This window comes from Dinoponera quadriceps, unplaced genomic scaffold (genome assembly GCF_001313825.1).
Source record: "Dinoponera quadriceps isolate SergipeBrazil2010 unplaced genomic scaffold, ASM131382v1 scaffold1308, whole genome shotgun sequence".
Lineage (NCBI taxonomy): Eukaryota > Metazoa > Arthropoda > Insecta > Hymenoptera > Formicidae > Dinoponera > Dinoponera quadriceps.
The window spans coordinates 1,778,410-1,793,936 of NW_014555613.1; the positions used below are offsets into that span (position 1 = coordinate 1,778,410).

Here is a 15,527-nt window from a genome sequence, read left to right on the forward strand (position 1 = left end):
ATACGGCATTACTATTAATCTTTAATCGGTCGCAGTTTCAAATCGTCTCAGTTTTCATCAAGAAACGCTTGTTTTATACAAAAAACTAATTTCATCGAAAATATTTAACGAAACAGAGCTATTCACTTCGTAGTGTTGCATACATCACCTGTACTTTCATGCATTTTTTCATACTTTTTCACCTTTCGATAACTCAAACTGTATGTCTGTTTTATTTGAAGCGCATAAAGTGTACAGAATGATGGAAACAAATGAATCAAATAATGAATTGAGTAATAATTCACCTAAAGCTGCGCTGGCTGATGTACGAATGCTAAACTTGTCGTAACCGGTTCAGCCGAACTGAGATTGAGATACGGAAATAGCCGAACTGAGATTGAGATACGGAAATAGCCGAACATGACGGACCAATTACAGAACAGCGAGCCAAGTTCGTTTCCCGCGTTTTCCTCACCTGTTGCGTTTGATAGTGTACGCGCCCACAAATTGTTTTGCCTTGCTCGTGAGAAACGCGAAAGTGACAAATTAACGTAATCTGTTATGTGTTGCTAGTGTGACGTATTCTTTGAGAGTGTACCTCGTTAAAGCTGTCGAATTCTCGTTTCACGCGCGTGTGCTTTACTTCGTGCGTGACTTAACCTAGAATTTCATGGCCCGGCAGTATTTCTATGTTGGAAGTGAGATCGATGATTGTTCGTAAAGTACAATGATTTTAACATCGTCATTGTTAAGCTGATATGTCCGGTAAGTATTTCGAATTATTTCACGATTTTATTCAAATCTAGCATTTATATCGTGAACAATCCCCATCAGCTGTCACTGTTATAGTGTTTATATCTGTAAAAACAAATAAACGATGCTTTTCAAATTAATTTTTAATTCTGCAATGCAAATTATATATGATAGTCAAGTTAAAGTAATGCTTTATTCTGGTCATTTACTGGATTTTCTCATGATTCACAGTGGCTTGCTAAATTGTGCGCACCATTATTCACTGTGATACTTGTGAATATCAATGTCATACTTTGCCTGACAATTATATATTTTGTATTGAAGATTTCCCAGTGTAAAGTACTTAAGAATGGAAGATTATCTTTCTGCTGAACTCACAGCCACTTGCGCTGTGCTTGGATATTTCGACGGAACTAACTACCATTTAGACAAGTATTGTTTAGGTAAGATTCATACTTTATATTTTTTTCGGATATGATTTATTTAGGAATAACTAATATTTGACAATGCAATTAACTTGTTAATAGATGTTATAAAAGATCTGATCAGATATCTTAAGAGAGATGACGATACTCATACTATTAGACGTTTCCTTGGTCGATCAAAGTTACTTCAGAAAGATCTTGTAAAAATTCTTATACATCATGTCAGTAATACTGAACTTTGGGATGTATTATTACGGTATGTGTTGGTCTCAATGCATTTTAAAACATGTGCTGATTACAATAATAATACAGGCTTATTTATAATCTTATGTTCTTTTCCCTGAATAGATTAATTATTAATCTAACAAGTCCTGCGTTTGTAATCTTCAATGAACAAATACCGACCGAGAAAACAATGTATAATTTCTATCAACAAATTATTTCATACTTGCATGAATATAAAGCAGCGTTAACTGATGATAGTGTATGGTCAGTAGTAGCTACTCGTTTAGGAAATCTACTTAATATTGTGAGTGAGATACTTCTAACACACACATAGACTCAGTGTAGAGTGAACTATAAAACATTTATTTATTTTATAGGATAATACAGAAAGAGATGAGGAAAATGAGATGACAATTGAGAGGATACTTATTTTAATTAGAAATGTATTGCAAGTGCCATCTTTTGATAATGATAAAAGAACCGGAAATGATGCTACTGTTCATGATGAAGTAAATTGCTATATTAAAATTGAGATACATTTTGCATTCTTTTACATTTAATATATTAAATGTTATCTTAATTAACACAAAGTATTTTCTTTTATAGATATTATTTGCGTATCATACATCAGGTATTGTGGATATATTGTTGTTCATTGTCAGTAACAAGAAAGAGCAGCAGTATCACATGCAAATCTTAGAGGTATATAAACATAAAATATGAATAATTTATATAAATTCTTTTATTACTTTTACGTATTTGGATATAATTTCCGTGAAAATAATTTGAAATAATTTATTATTCATAAATAATGACAGTGCTTTCACATTTGGATAGATTATATCTCTGATGTTGCGTGAGCAAAATGCAAGACAGTTAGCTGCATCTGAGTTGCAACGTAGCACCGCTGAAAAAGAGAACGATGAGGCTACACTTGTAGCTTTGCTGGAAAAGGAACAGAACGAAAAGACGAACAAGATGAAAAAATATGCCGGATCCAGGTAGGTTTATACAATATATATTAATCAGATTATTTATAATTATAATGAGAACGCGTTACGTCGCACTCACGTTATGCTGCTATTGCTCAAACTAAAAAAAAAAAATTGTTTTTATACGAATCATCTTTACAAAATTTAAAACAATGTCAGTTTAGTGAATACGATATTTATGAATATAGAAAATGATCGTTAAAAGTGAATAGAGAATTTACGTGAATCGTATAAAATTTTACTCGGACATTTTATTCGAATACTCGAAAGAATGCAATTAAAACGGCTCTTCAGACACGCGCACAATCAATAGACTTATTCGGTATTCAGGACACGGCAAACTGTCGTCTATGCTTCATTCGGTTTTATCTATACGTTAATCGTATATCCGTGCGTTTTTATCGTGAAACATGGTAAAATGCACTCTCACCAATAGGTGGCTACCGCATAATTACTGCTCTAATGAGAGGCTATAGTTAAAAGCCCGTGATCGTAAAAATGGGATAGCTAAAAGGCGTTGATTGCTACTTGACGGATACCTTAGGGGGTTTTGCGGCTTGCTCGCGATGCTATACGCGTGTAATGAATATGACCTAGTTTTTAAGACAGGACCGCCCGAAGCATGAATAAAAGCTTTTATCCACTTGTTGGAAGGAAGCGAGCCGTATTCTTGTAACGAGCGCGTTCGAAGTCCCGGGTGCGCGCGGTTGCGTCTTTGCGCGAAAGGCTTTTTACGACTTGAAAGGGACTGGAAGTGCGCGATGAAAAGATCCTCCGCCTCCTTCGTGTTTCTTATCGATCGATGGAAAGATAATTTGATCGGAAAACGATAAAGCAGCCCGTAGCTATGTCACGAGCAGATCTCTCTTTGATAGCAACGGTAAACATAGTAACAAAATTGGACGTATATCCAAACCTCGCGCGTCATAATCCTTGCGCTACGTTTTCAAATTATTCTACATTTATCGTATTATTTGCATTATTCTCGTTTCATTGTATATAAGTTTATCGTTGAAATTATTTTATGTGGGTTTTCTGGTTTATTTAAATTAACATTGCTGCTTTGGAAAACTTGAATGTATTGTCCCCGGATACATATCGCGATGATTAAAGACCGGCGAACGTAAATTTTATAAATTGCTATCCACTTTAATTTTATCCGCGGCACGGTTATCATACTTTGACATATTTTGGGAAGTTAACCGTCTGTTTAAAAAATATTTGGAGAGAGATGATGGAATCGAGTTTCTCGCGAAAAAGTAGAAGGAGTAGTAGGGGTGGGTCTTCGCGTCTTCGTCATTTAGGAAACTATCTGCCGGTGACAGCTGCCTTCTATCCCGTTGATTGGATCTTCGGGAGTCATGGATGAAATTGGATTTGAATGATCAATTCCTTTTTTTTTAGTAGCGAGAAAGTACGTTTTCCTCGCTTCTCAATTTATGCGCATGCAGAGGAAAAATACGAAATTTTAAGATTTTCAATATGTTTGGTTCGAAATATATTGTTCTCCCGATACCCCATGTCATACCATAAGATTAGTTATCTTACATTTGTATTTTCCGTACATGTCTTTGCTTTGAAATCAATCGTGTGGTTTCTCTAGTTATTTTCTCATTATTATTTTCTCATTAAATATGTAGACACTCACAATTTGGCGGTACTTACGTTGTGCAAAATATGAAAGCCATCGGAGAAAATCAAATGATATGCCACAAACCATATCAGAAGATTGAAGCCTTGGAATTTGGTCACAACAAGGTGAATTTTGCAAACACGTGAGCAAAGAAAATTTTATTACAACGTTTTTCTAGAAAACATGTTTTTTCTATGTAACAGAAAAGGGTAAAGAAACGCAAGGACAAAATAGGCCCGCAGGAAACTAAAGAAGAACGTATGTCTGTTCTTAGCGTGCGACTTTTCCTCAAAGAATTTTGTGTAGAGTTCCTAAGTGGGGCTTACAATCCCGTGATGAAATTCGGCAGGTCTTGCATCATCAATGGCGACGTACCTGACACTGTTTCTTATCTGTGGGCCTTGCGTTTCTTCATGGAGTTCAATCGCCATTATAAGTTCGAAGTGAAATATGTGAGGTAAATTTTCGCACTTTGGTTCTCTCATAGCAAACTCCACATGGTCGCCGCTCGCATATCCCCTCTAAAGAAGCAGAAAGCGAGACAGTTTCCGAACTCGTTTTACGCATCGCCGCTTTCTTTTAGCTCTCGTCTAGGGAGAATATTTTGCAGCGTCTGCGTACTGAGCGAACCATCAAACTTTATATAAAATAATGTTTAAGTTCATTGTACAAATTGTTTGTGAATGATTGTTGATCATTGCGCAGTTCTAAAAAAACATTCATATTAAGACTATTTAATCGTCATCATGATGTATCATTTTTGGTAGATAATAGATATTTAGTTTTGTTCGTATTAAAAACTATTGCAAGTCTTGCAAAGTTATGCTAGATGGTTCGTTCTGAATATTCATACACATCACATTTATTCATTTTATTTAGTACTATATTTGTTCACGATTAAATTTTAACGACTAACTATTCCATTTCAGTGTTTATTTTATATGAAACTGTATCGTGAGTTATATAAATTGGAATATATTATTAATTCTGTATTATTTATCGATTTCTCGACAGCGAAACTATATCCACGGAAATATTCCATTTAGTACAAAGACAAATAGACCAATATTATGAGATGATTCTTACTGACAAAAAGAGAATACCAATTTGGTCTCGTAGATTGCACATAGCATTGAAAGCGTATCAAGTAAGTATCTATATGGTAGTAAGTTTCAAATTCTAATGTTGAGAGAATTTGGCAAAAAATGTTTACGTCGCGTTTTAGGAACTTCTTAACACTTTAATGGCAATGGATAAGAGTACGTTTTACGGTGTTAGAGAGTCCAGCAAAATAATTAAAAGCAACATTTTTTATGTTCCGGAATATCGTGAAACGATATTTTTGCAGTTTTTATACTATGACGAGAATAAGATGTCACGGTGAGTAAACAAAATTTGATCATTGTAATTATTATCGTATAAAATAAATTACGTAGTCTGATTATTATAATTTCCTTTCTTTCCTTTTAAAACAATATACGCGGTTATGAACATTTTAGGACGAAATTAACAATTTAATTAAGCGATTCAGTTATGCATTATAGTCTATGTAAGTAATATAATAATATTGGCGATCAAAAAACTGACAAACTCAGATTTAATATTCAATTCGTTACTGATATTACCGCGTTCCGCAAAACACGTTCGCTCAGACTCAACACGCGAAATTTCATCATAAATTATGGCAATTAGAATTTGCAATGGCAATCAAAGCGCCAACATTGCAATACTGAGCACGGGAAATAAATTAAATTAGACAGTTGATTATATTAGATAGTTGATGTGCTTCTCGTTTTTTCGCGTTTAGTCGCGATCATCGTTTCTATGATTCGGTGGCGTAAGTCGCGAATTTTCAACAGGCTGTAACACAACGCGGTATCGCGAAAAGTTATGCGACGCGTCGTCCTACACCGAACAATCGTCTATACCGGGCGGACCGCGTCGTGAAGAGGGAGAACTCTTTACCGAAAGTTTTATCTACCGCAGACAGATTGATTCACTTTCGGATCAATCGGTTCGACCAGCCAGGAAGCCACTCCGGCTCCCTCCGACGCGTTCCTTCTCGACTATTTCTCTTCTTCGGTCTCGCTAGCGCAAACCCGCCCGGTTTCTTCTCCCTTCTACGTTCCTCAGCGGAATAAACAACTTTTATCGACCTTCCGGCCGGCGAAATGGGAAAAGGCGGTGGGCGTTCAACTTGCCACGAGTTTGACGGGTTTTGCGCGGATTTCCACGACGGAAATGTAAGGGCGGCGCGACGCGACGCGACGCACCGCAATGCCGTTGCTACTTTGACGTTTCGGCGACGCTGACGAAAACAGTACGACGGCTTCGTTAAACTTTGGTTGGTGGTAGTAACGCCAACGGAACTAAATTGACAAATTAATGCACGTGCCGCGAGATTGAATTAACTTCTTGTTACAAGGGAAGCGGGTTCAAGTTCACCGACATCCTTGTGATTATATAGTATGGAACAATGTAACTATGGAGTTAAAGCATATTTATCTTTTAGACTCTACTTGGTGGATCTTGTGACTACTGTTCACATATTTCTGAAAATGCTGGAACATTTCTGCGAGAAGGAGCAACGTCATTTAATAGTTCAAAAAGTGAAGCTCAAGAGGCAGAAGGTCAAAAAACAAAAAAGTAAGATTGCTTTTTTTAAGTGCTAAGTGATATAGAATAAATCCGATATCTTTTTATACGCGCTGAATTGTTCAATTTTGTTAATTTTATCAGAGCCTGCCCCCAAAGATACAACTCCAACTGTTACTTTGGAAGAACGTTGGGACACAATTGGTCCCGAAATAACCGTTGTAATGCAAGGTGGCGCCATACCGGAAGTGATACCGTTTGATGCAACTTTAGAAACGCCTATAGATGATCAGAAGTACGTACCATTATTGTGCTAATTAATTTTTTTATGAACGTTTTTGAAGTGAAACACCGTTGTTTTGAGCGTCTCATGTTTATGCTTTTATTAGAGAGGACGCAATGAAGAGAATTCAGAAATTAATGCGGCAGAAGAACCTGGAACAGGCAGTTGGTCTTCTACGTGCGGCAAGGTAAGACACCTGTTTATTTTGAGAAGCGATTCCGGAAAAATAACTCGTTGTCATGCGCGAGACGGAGAACACGGTGTTTATTCTGAAAATCAGTTGGGCTTGAACCATCGTTGTCATGCAATGTAATAGATAAGAGGTCTTCTCACTGCAAAAGTCTTTGCTCGAGTAAAGTACACGAAATAATTCATTTGTTTTGACGCAGGTTATGTGCAATCTCTTGTCTGTAACGTTATAATTTAACATGCTACGTGCATACGAGAAATTAACACATAAATTTTCATGAAAATCGCGCACACACACAATACTGTTAGCGACAGAAAATTTTCTTTGCGAATTTTTCATAAAGTGATCCGCGCTTCTACTGTGTAACGTTTAATTTTAAATTCTCGCCATTTTTGGTATAATTAAAAGGAAAATCCTTCGTTCCTTTGCTCTTTTATCACATATATTTTTATGGTGGAGTATAGTGCTCGTAGACGGTAATAGATAAGCATCTCAAGCTAAGTCGGACGTTAATTATGGGGGTTGCACGGCTTTGTTCGAGTAAACAAAGGCGTTCATTGTAGTAGGGTTAGAAAGTCAGGAAGAAAGCGGGATTTATTCTCGTAAACCCCGCTGAATTTTTGATCGTTTGTGCCGAAGCGTAAGAGATATACATAAACGGGATAATGACGTGGATGCAAACAACTTTTAATCACGCGATAAAATTACAGAGAGTGTTTGATGAATCTACTATATGACATATCAAATAGGTTACATATAATCTGGTCACACTCTTCATTTTAATAAAAAAAATAAGAAAATAAACTAAAACTGACTTTTAAGATATTTCGAAAAAAGCAACATCGATGAAAGATACGCTATTATTATTATTTTATAGTTTTATTATTAAACATTACCTTATCATAATACAGATAACTCATTAATTAGGCTACTCCCTTATTGATCCGCTCGAAATTTTTTCGGCTTTGTACACCGACCAGTCACACGGCCAATTAACCGGCGAAAAGCCAGGCGTTTGCACTGCCGCAGATATTTACATTACATTAAATCTGAAAGGGATCTGCCGCTCTTGCAACGCGTCAGTATACACCGGTTCACCGAGGTGAACGGGTATCCTACCAACTCTTTGAAGTGTTCCACCTCTAAATGTGCCTATGAGTCGTGTCCCTCCGTCAACTTGTTTCTGCGTTCCACCTCGCCAACCCTTCTGGTTCTAAGGCTTAATCGCCGCCTCGATGCTTTCGTGGGATTCGATATACCTTGCTGATAAACTCGTCGACGTGTAAATAGATTCCTCTATGTATTCTCTTCTTGAAGCTTTTCGCCTTTGTGCTAAACACGGACGTGTACACAGTTTGTGAGCATCTTGAGTTATATTTCTTATACATTGAATGAATCATAATTACTGTGCGAAACCATTAACGTCAAAATTATTCGTCAAAGTTAATCATCTTATGGGGCATTCAACAATTACGTCATGTTAAATTTGGGTAATTTTTATCTCTTCTCCCCTTGCTCCCCTTCACAAAGTATTTGTCCTCTTTTAATATTACGTGACATACGGAATTACTCTTCTCCCCCCCGTCGATATAGAAATAAAAAAAATAATTTATAATCATATTGTGAATAATTATTAGATTGCACGTTACATCTTTTTCTAAAATACAAATAATATTTAGGCAAATAATATCAAATTAATTACTTTATTTTTTAATTTTGAAAATAAAAGTTGTGTTTTTAAGAGAATAAATATTGAAAAATTAACATTTTGATTATTAACGCGTAACTATCAAAATTTAAAAAATGCTCACCAAATATAACCAAATGTGTCACGAATACAAGCAAAATGAGTGACCACGCGTATCCATTATTCACAAGTTATATATATATATATATATATATATATATATATATATANTATATAATACAATGTATATATATATATATATATATATATATATATATACATTGTATTATATAAATACTCATAACATTTCGTGGTAATCGCTATCACTATCTCCCGGGTCCTCTTTGTAACTTTAAAATGACCGTCTTGTCGAGCTCGAGTTTAAAAATGTTAGTGTGCTAAGATACGATTTCACCCGGGGACATGTACTGTTCTAATAATAAATTAATTTTATTAGTTCTGTTAAATTGAAGTGTGTCGTGATAAAACCGCGCTCATGCTCGCGCGCACACACACGCGGAAATAAAAATCCGTTTTATCGCGGCTGTCTCCTCTATTGCGAAGCTATGAAATTATAGTACCCTCCGCGATTTTTCTTTACGCCGGTATCATCGCTGTGAACTACTTTGCGAGATTGTACGTAATATTCCACCGTCCATTTTATGGGCTAATGTTTACTATGGCAAGTACACAATGGAAGTCTGCAGGCAGGATCATGCTGACCTTGTGCACACAATGGTATAAAAGTAGCAGACAGTTGACTACCCTATACATAGACTGCGCTTGGGCGCAGACAATATTATTAATAAGACATTTACGGTAATACGTAGGTACGTAAGGTAAACAATGTAATACCCCTGTTCTCTTCACGTGCGCGTCTTCGTCTCGCAGCTGCGGGTGCAGTGCTTCTAGTAATTGTGTTTCGTTTGCCTGGCAAATACTCCACCGTCTGGCTACCGGTTTTAGCTCCCTAATTTTCCATTCGCGCCGTCTGTAACCCTCTTATCGGCACGGCGACTTTAACATAAGGATTCGGAGACATGGGATAATTGTGGCGAAGAAATCGCGCCGGTTTATAATTTTCTCTCCTCCATCTTTATTACAAGCGTAATGCAGTAACGATTTTGTCGTTTGCAGAGAGAAATCTTTTGTTTGGAGTTTCCCTGCTTACCTCTCTGTATTTATTTTGAGATATTCGTTCATGATTAATACACGGAATCGTCGACGCGCAAAATCCGATTTGTCCGGCGATATCGAAAGTAAGATATGGATTATTCCGAAGACAATCACGTTGATTTGTGCATGCAATTAGTAGAATGGTAGAGAAAAGAAAATAAAGATGTTCATGCGCAACTCTTGAAGCTACTGAAGAAGCGTGACGCTTTGCGTACGTCCCTAAAAGCTCCTTTCTGTGACATCTTAATATCCGGTTCCGAAGGGTGACTCATCATTTTGATTCTCCTTTGCCAAACACGAAAATGGACGTGTCGAAATTATCCATTTCATGTCTGGCAAAGCGGTATCGGCTTGTATGTCGGAACGTTGAGTCGCGGGGAGACGAACGAGCACGGCGCGTCTGAGAGATTCCATTGTCGCGGGACTTCAAATCGAGGGATAATGGGGATTGTATGCTGCTGAATTTCTATTCAGGCAGCCAGCAGCCAGCAGCGTTGTACGAGCCACTTCTTCCGCTCCGGGGACAGCGCCCTTCCTCTTCTTCTGGCGTTCTCCCCCTTGCGACTGCTTATTGGATTCATCTCCAGTGGGGAGAATTTCGGAAAGCTTTCGAAAGTGGACCAGACGTCTCTGACCAGCGATTCCAGAACGCGCTATCGCCCGAATCGCGACTAATACGTGAATCGTTGAAGTCAATTTTTTCTTAAAGTGGGATTTTTTTTCCAAGTTATAGATAACTGAGAATAAAGTTCTTTTCGCGGATTAAACTTCGCCAGCGCAAGTGAATTACAAAAAGAATTGCTTAACAAAGCAAAGTTCGTATATTAAGATCGAAGAGGATAAAAGAACGCTCGATTCCTTTTTTCGTATAAAAAGCTTTAGTTTAATTTTTCGAATGAACGTTGTTTCTCATTTCTTAAATGAACGTTATTTGAACAAAATGTTTGAAATCGAGATTTGATTATTAGGGATCATTCAACAATTACGTCATCAATCACGAGGGAAAAGGGGAGTCTATTAGCTTGCGTGCAAGAAGACTGTGCAGGATGAGTAAAGGCCATAGAACGTCACATTAAGCCCTCGATGCACAGTACTTATTTTCGTGCTGAATTTAAAGAAATTTAATAACAATGTGGAGGCGAAGAGGAGGAATTCCACATATCACGTAATATTTAAGGGGGGTTCAAATATTTTGTGACGAAAAAGGGGAGGGTGAAAAAAACTCAAATTTCGCGTGACGTAATTGTTGAATGACCCCTTGGATATAATTTATATATATTTATTTATATATAGTTTGTATATTTAAAAAGAAAGTTGCGGTAAATTAACATTTCTTTCTCGACATTCTCTTCTATGACGATTTTCCAAATTTAAGTGGGGAATTCGCTCTTAACGTTTTATATGCTAGTTGTGCGACTCGCCCTGCGGATACTGTATGGATTACGTCTCTGTTCCACGTGTAAACGGGACGGATCATGTCCGGACTTGGTTCCAACCAGAGTCGTATATTGTAAAACGTACGGATGTGTGTCGCGGGTGTACGCATAAAATGAAACACATCGTACGTACGTGTTTCTGTTAAAACGAGCCATACGTTTCGCTTTTATATGGTAGAATCGTAACTAAGTGCGATTTCATGTCAAGTGACCAAATCCAATTCTCGGATTTTAATTCGTCTCCGCCGCTGTTAGGAGGGAGTAAAGTAGGAACGATTTTCATTATCAATCGTGTGTTGCGCGGCTGCAGAGCACAGTAGCAAGGATTTTCATCGTTATTTCTGCTTCCACGACTAAGAGCCACGATTTTACCGTAAAAATATCAAGAAGTTCTTCCTCCTTAGCATTATAACTTTTATCGCGTTTTTTACACTTCGTGATTTTTCGGTTCATTCAAATTTGAATATTATATGTATTACGCGATCAATCATCCGCAATATTAGAATTTTTTATATTAAAGTTTTTTGGTAGCTTTTAAGTTAAGAATCTGTATAAAAGACGCGATAGAAAAATGTTTAAATATGAATATTATAGTGTCTATAGATTTATATTTAAAAATGAAATTTATACATTAAAAACGGAACAAGGATGTATATATTAATTGGAATTTACATTTAACTTAAGAAACAATTTTTTTTGATAATTTCTACTTTTAGTGAAATTTTATGAAAAGCTGCTTCTAATATTCTTTTCAGTGAAAATTTATAGCAGATATAATTATAGGAAAATTGTTTGAAAAGTATTTTGCCATATAATATAAAGTTAAAATATAAAGTTATAAATTTTACACCATTAGCTACTCTTTTCCGATGCGTTCCAGAAGACGTGACTTTACCTTCGTTCACCAGTCACGTTCGCGCACGACTATCTCTTATTTTTTTTTCTTAATCCTCATCAAAGTATACAGGAAGTATTCTAGATCTAGTAAGCTACCTTTCATATACGGATTTGATATATTTCTTTCTTTTTAATAATAACATCGAATGAACAATAATTTATAAGTTCGAGGCGCTTAGAAATCGACGTTGAGATATAAAACATAAGTCTTGTACATCTCGTTTTGTAAAAAGAAACCCCCCAATCGAATTTTGTGAAAACAATATTCAGTTAAAGCAATTCAGCAAATTTAATGAAATTGAAATAGATCCACGTTATTATTATGGTGATCGAAATTTCTTCTTTTCTTTCTGTCGTCTCTTTTTTATCTTTTCGAACAGTTTGCTATCTCTTTGACTATGACACTTTCCACCTCGTAATTTTAAGATACAGGTACTCTGCAAAGGAGATGCATGTATGCCGACATCACTGGCAGGCGAGCAAAGATAGGGTGTGACGAAGAATGAGGGTTGGGTGTGAGCACTTGACGCAAGGAGTCCGATGTTGACGTAGGTCGTGGTGAAACTCTTGTACTCAAAGGAGTCGTCTACGAGATCTATTGAGTTTGTCACTCGCACTTCTTCTTGCCGTGCCTCTCTCTGACTACGTCGCACTCGAATGAATCTTTCTCATTTGTGTGATTCGTGATAATAAATGTTTGCTTTATTTAATTATTTTAGTCTTTTTAATAAAGCGCAGAAAGTCATTATGTCATTTATTATTAAAAAGTTGTCGGATAATATCGTTACGTATCATCGCCATGATATCGCACTTCGAGAAGGAGTTTGTTACAACTCGGAAGAATTGCTGAGAGAAGACTGTAATAAGAGTATAACAAGTACTCTTGGAAATTAAAATCATATAAATTTTGATTTAATTTATTGTTTGAACGAATGATATTTATATCATCATGTCATGTTATAGGATAAGTTTATATCTACTAATAAATGTAACATTTTAACAGTTACTTTATTTGAATTTGTTTAGAGAAATCTGGCCTGAGAATGACTGCTTTGGTAGAGCAAACATACCTCCCGAGGAAGAGTTTCTGGCTCTGCGTGAGATCTTCTTTACAGATCTGGGCGGTGAGTCATATTTTTCAAACATTTTTTTTCTATTTTACATTATAGAAATTAACATTCAACCGTTTTCCTCGATATTATTCTTCAAACCATTGGAATGACATACACGGTAGGATTGGTCGATTTAAAAGTGAAATATCACATATCGACAATCTTCGATATATAGCTTGTCTCGGAAATAAAGTTCAAATTTGGTACTTTCGAATCATAGGTCGTTAGCACTTTTTACTTTCCCCAAGGATCGCCTGTGCAACTTCGGCGTCTCTATCAGGAAACTTATTTTCTTTTTGCATACATAACCCCGTGAGAAAAGAGTAGTTCCTTCTTTGAGTCCGCCTAATTATAATGAGAGCAAAGTCCGTTATTAGGTTAAAGCATGAAAGTAATGAGCTGTTTTCCTTCCTTTGCGAAGGAGTTCGTTACGACTGCTGATGCGTTAAATTATGATGTTTACTTAAACATTTTGGAAGAGGAACGTGGGCGTATACAAAGCACTGGGCAGTAGAACTACGTAACTCTTTTTTGTTTTAGAAGCAACGAAGAAGGGGAATGTATAAAGCACATGATTTTATTCTGGGTGCATTCCCCTTATAGAGGGGATTGTGTCAGAGGGGAGTTGCGATTTGTAATAACTGGCGCATATATCACGACACAAATTTAATTAAACGTGCCGTTGGTATTCATTTCACGCGCCTAATTTATGTGTGAATAACTACGCTATTCAGTGCCGAGATTTCACGACGATCCGGTGCCCGCTACGTATTTACCTCTGTTTATTACCAGTACAATAATAGCTGTTAGCAACGTCCTAAATCTTTTAATTTTAATTTTCACGTTACGATTTTATAGACAGAAACAATTTACTTTAATGAAAAAAAGTAATCATTGTGTTACGTTCCCGCGGTAAAATTTCTCTTTGTGTACAATTTAAAACACTTCAATTTACGAAAGCTTCTATTTTTATGGGATATTTTATGCATTTTATTACGGTGCGTAACAAAATGCGACGCATCAATTAAGCGAGCAAACGGTGGTTCTAGAAACAAGTAGCGATTTTAATTTTGTTTAAAATAGATTTTAAGTTTTAGATATTATATATAGGTTATGTATATAGATTATACATATATAGAGACAAAGATTTTAGATTTAAAATTAATAGAGAATTTCCAATGAAATTCCAATTCTGCGGCCGAGATATATATTTTTTAATATTCTTTCCTAAAATTAATTATTTCTAAAATCTCCACTTTGTAAGCACCATTGTGTATCGAATTGTTAGTTAGGCATCTGTTCATCGTCTTGTTACACGGCTGGTGGGTACGCGTTCAACTTCCTTCCGTCGCGCGTTTATTCTTCGCCACGAATGTCGGCGTAATAAAGAACATTTACGATCATATGAATTACAATCCGTTGCACTGAATCCCAGAGCTCAGGACATGACAACATTGCCGTGTGCGACCCGTTATATAGATGGCAGTGGGCTGACAAAGTCGTTAAATGTTAATCTCTCTTTTATATCCTGCCAACGTGTGCCGTAGTCGTCACGTAGTGTAGTCACCCAGAGGGGATGTTTTATATAAAACATCCGCGCTTGACATATCCAGACTGCTTTATTTTACGACGTGAGTAGTCTGAAACGTTCCTCCATTATCTCTATTAGGCATGGGAATTTCGCACGCGAACTTTCAGTTAATCGGTACCCTTATTATATTTATTTTTTTACATAGCATGAGGATTTTTAATTATTTGCAAGAAACCTCGTATTTTATTTAATTTTGAATAGATTTGAAAATTAATTGTACGAATGTATATATGTGTGTGTGTGTTTAACATAAAAAATTTAAAATTCGCGACGAATAGCGAACTTGATATTTTTGCTACAGAAAAATTAGAACTTTAAATTAGAGTCCACAGACGAAAGCTTGCTTTATGTGTTTATTTTGTCACTTATAATTTATGATTGACAAAATTTTCGCGTTCGCTTTTGCAGTGACAATAATGTACGGAAACATGAAAAATTAGAGGGATGAAGGTAACCATCCGCGAATAAGACCAAGCTTTTGCATCCCGTTCAGTGCGCGTATGGATTTTACATGGGGAGGGCGGTAGCATCGGTCGCTACCGCATTGGTTTCG

The 15,527-nt window shown here is 36.4% G+C and overlaps 1 protein-coding gene across 1 annotated transcript in view; it reads left to right on the plus strand.

The window, feature by feature from the left end:
• Nucleotides 1–449: 449 nt before the first annotated feature.
• The window catches only part of LOC106744884 (protein timeless homolog), a 113,113-nt gene continuing 98,035 nt past the window's right edge, over nt 450–15,527 (plus strand). Inside the window, exons 1-15 of the mRNA XM_014620009.1 lie at nt 450–744; nt 1,057–1,175; nt 1,260–1,413; nt 1,506–1,686; nt 1,760–1,891; nt 1,989–2,084; nt 2,220–2,383; nt 4,015–4,132; nt 4,211–4,464; nt 5,022–5,154; nt 5,233–5,387; nt 6,520–6,653; nt 6,747–6,897; nt 6,992–7,072; nt 13,298–13,395. Coding sequence (XP_014475495.1) covers nt 1,082–1,175; nt 1,260–1,413; nt 1,506–1,686; nt 1,760–1,891; nt 1,989–2,084; nt 2,220–2,383; nt 4,015–4,132; nt 4,211–4,464; nt 5,022–5,154; nt 5,233–5,387; nt 6,520–6,653; nt 6,747–6,897; nt 6,992–7,072; nt 13,298–13,395 — 1,945 coding nt within the window. The 5' untranslated portion in view covers nt 450–744; nt 1,057–1,081. The remainder of the gene's footprint in view (nt 745–1,056; nt 1,176–1,259; nt 1,414–1,505; nt 1,687–1,759; nt 1,892–1,988; nt 2,085–2,219; nt 2,384–4,014; nt 4,133–4,210; nt 4,465–5,021; nt 5,155–5,232; nt 5,388–6,519; nt 6,654–6,746; nt 6,898–6,991; nt 7,073–13,297; nt 13,396–15,527) is intronic.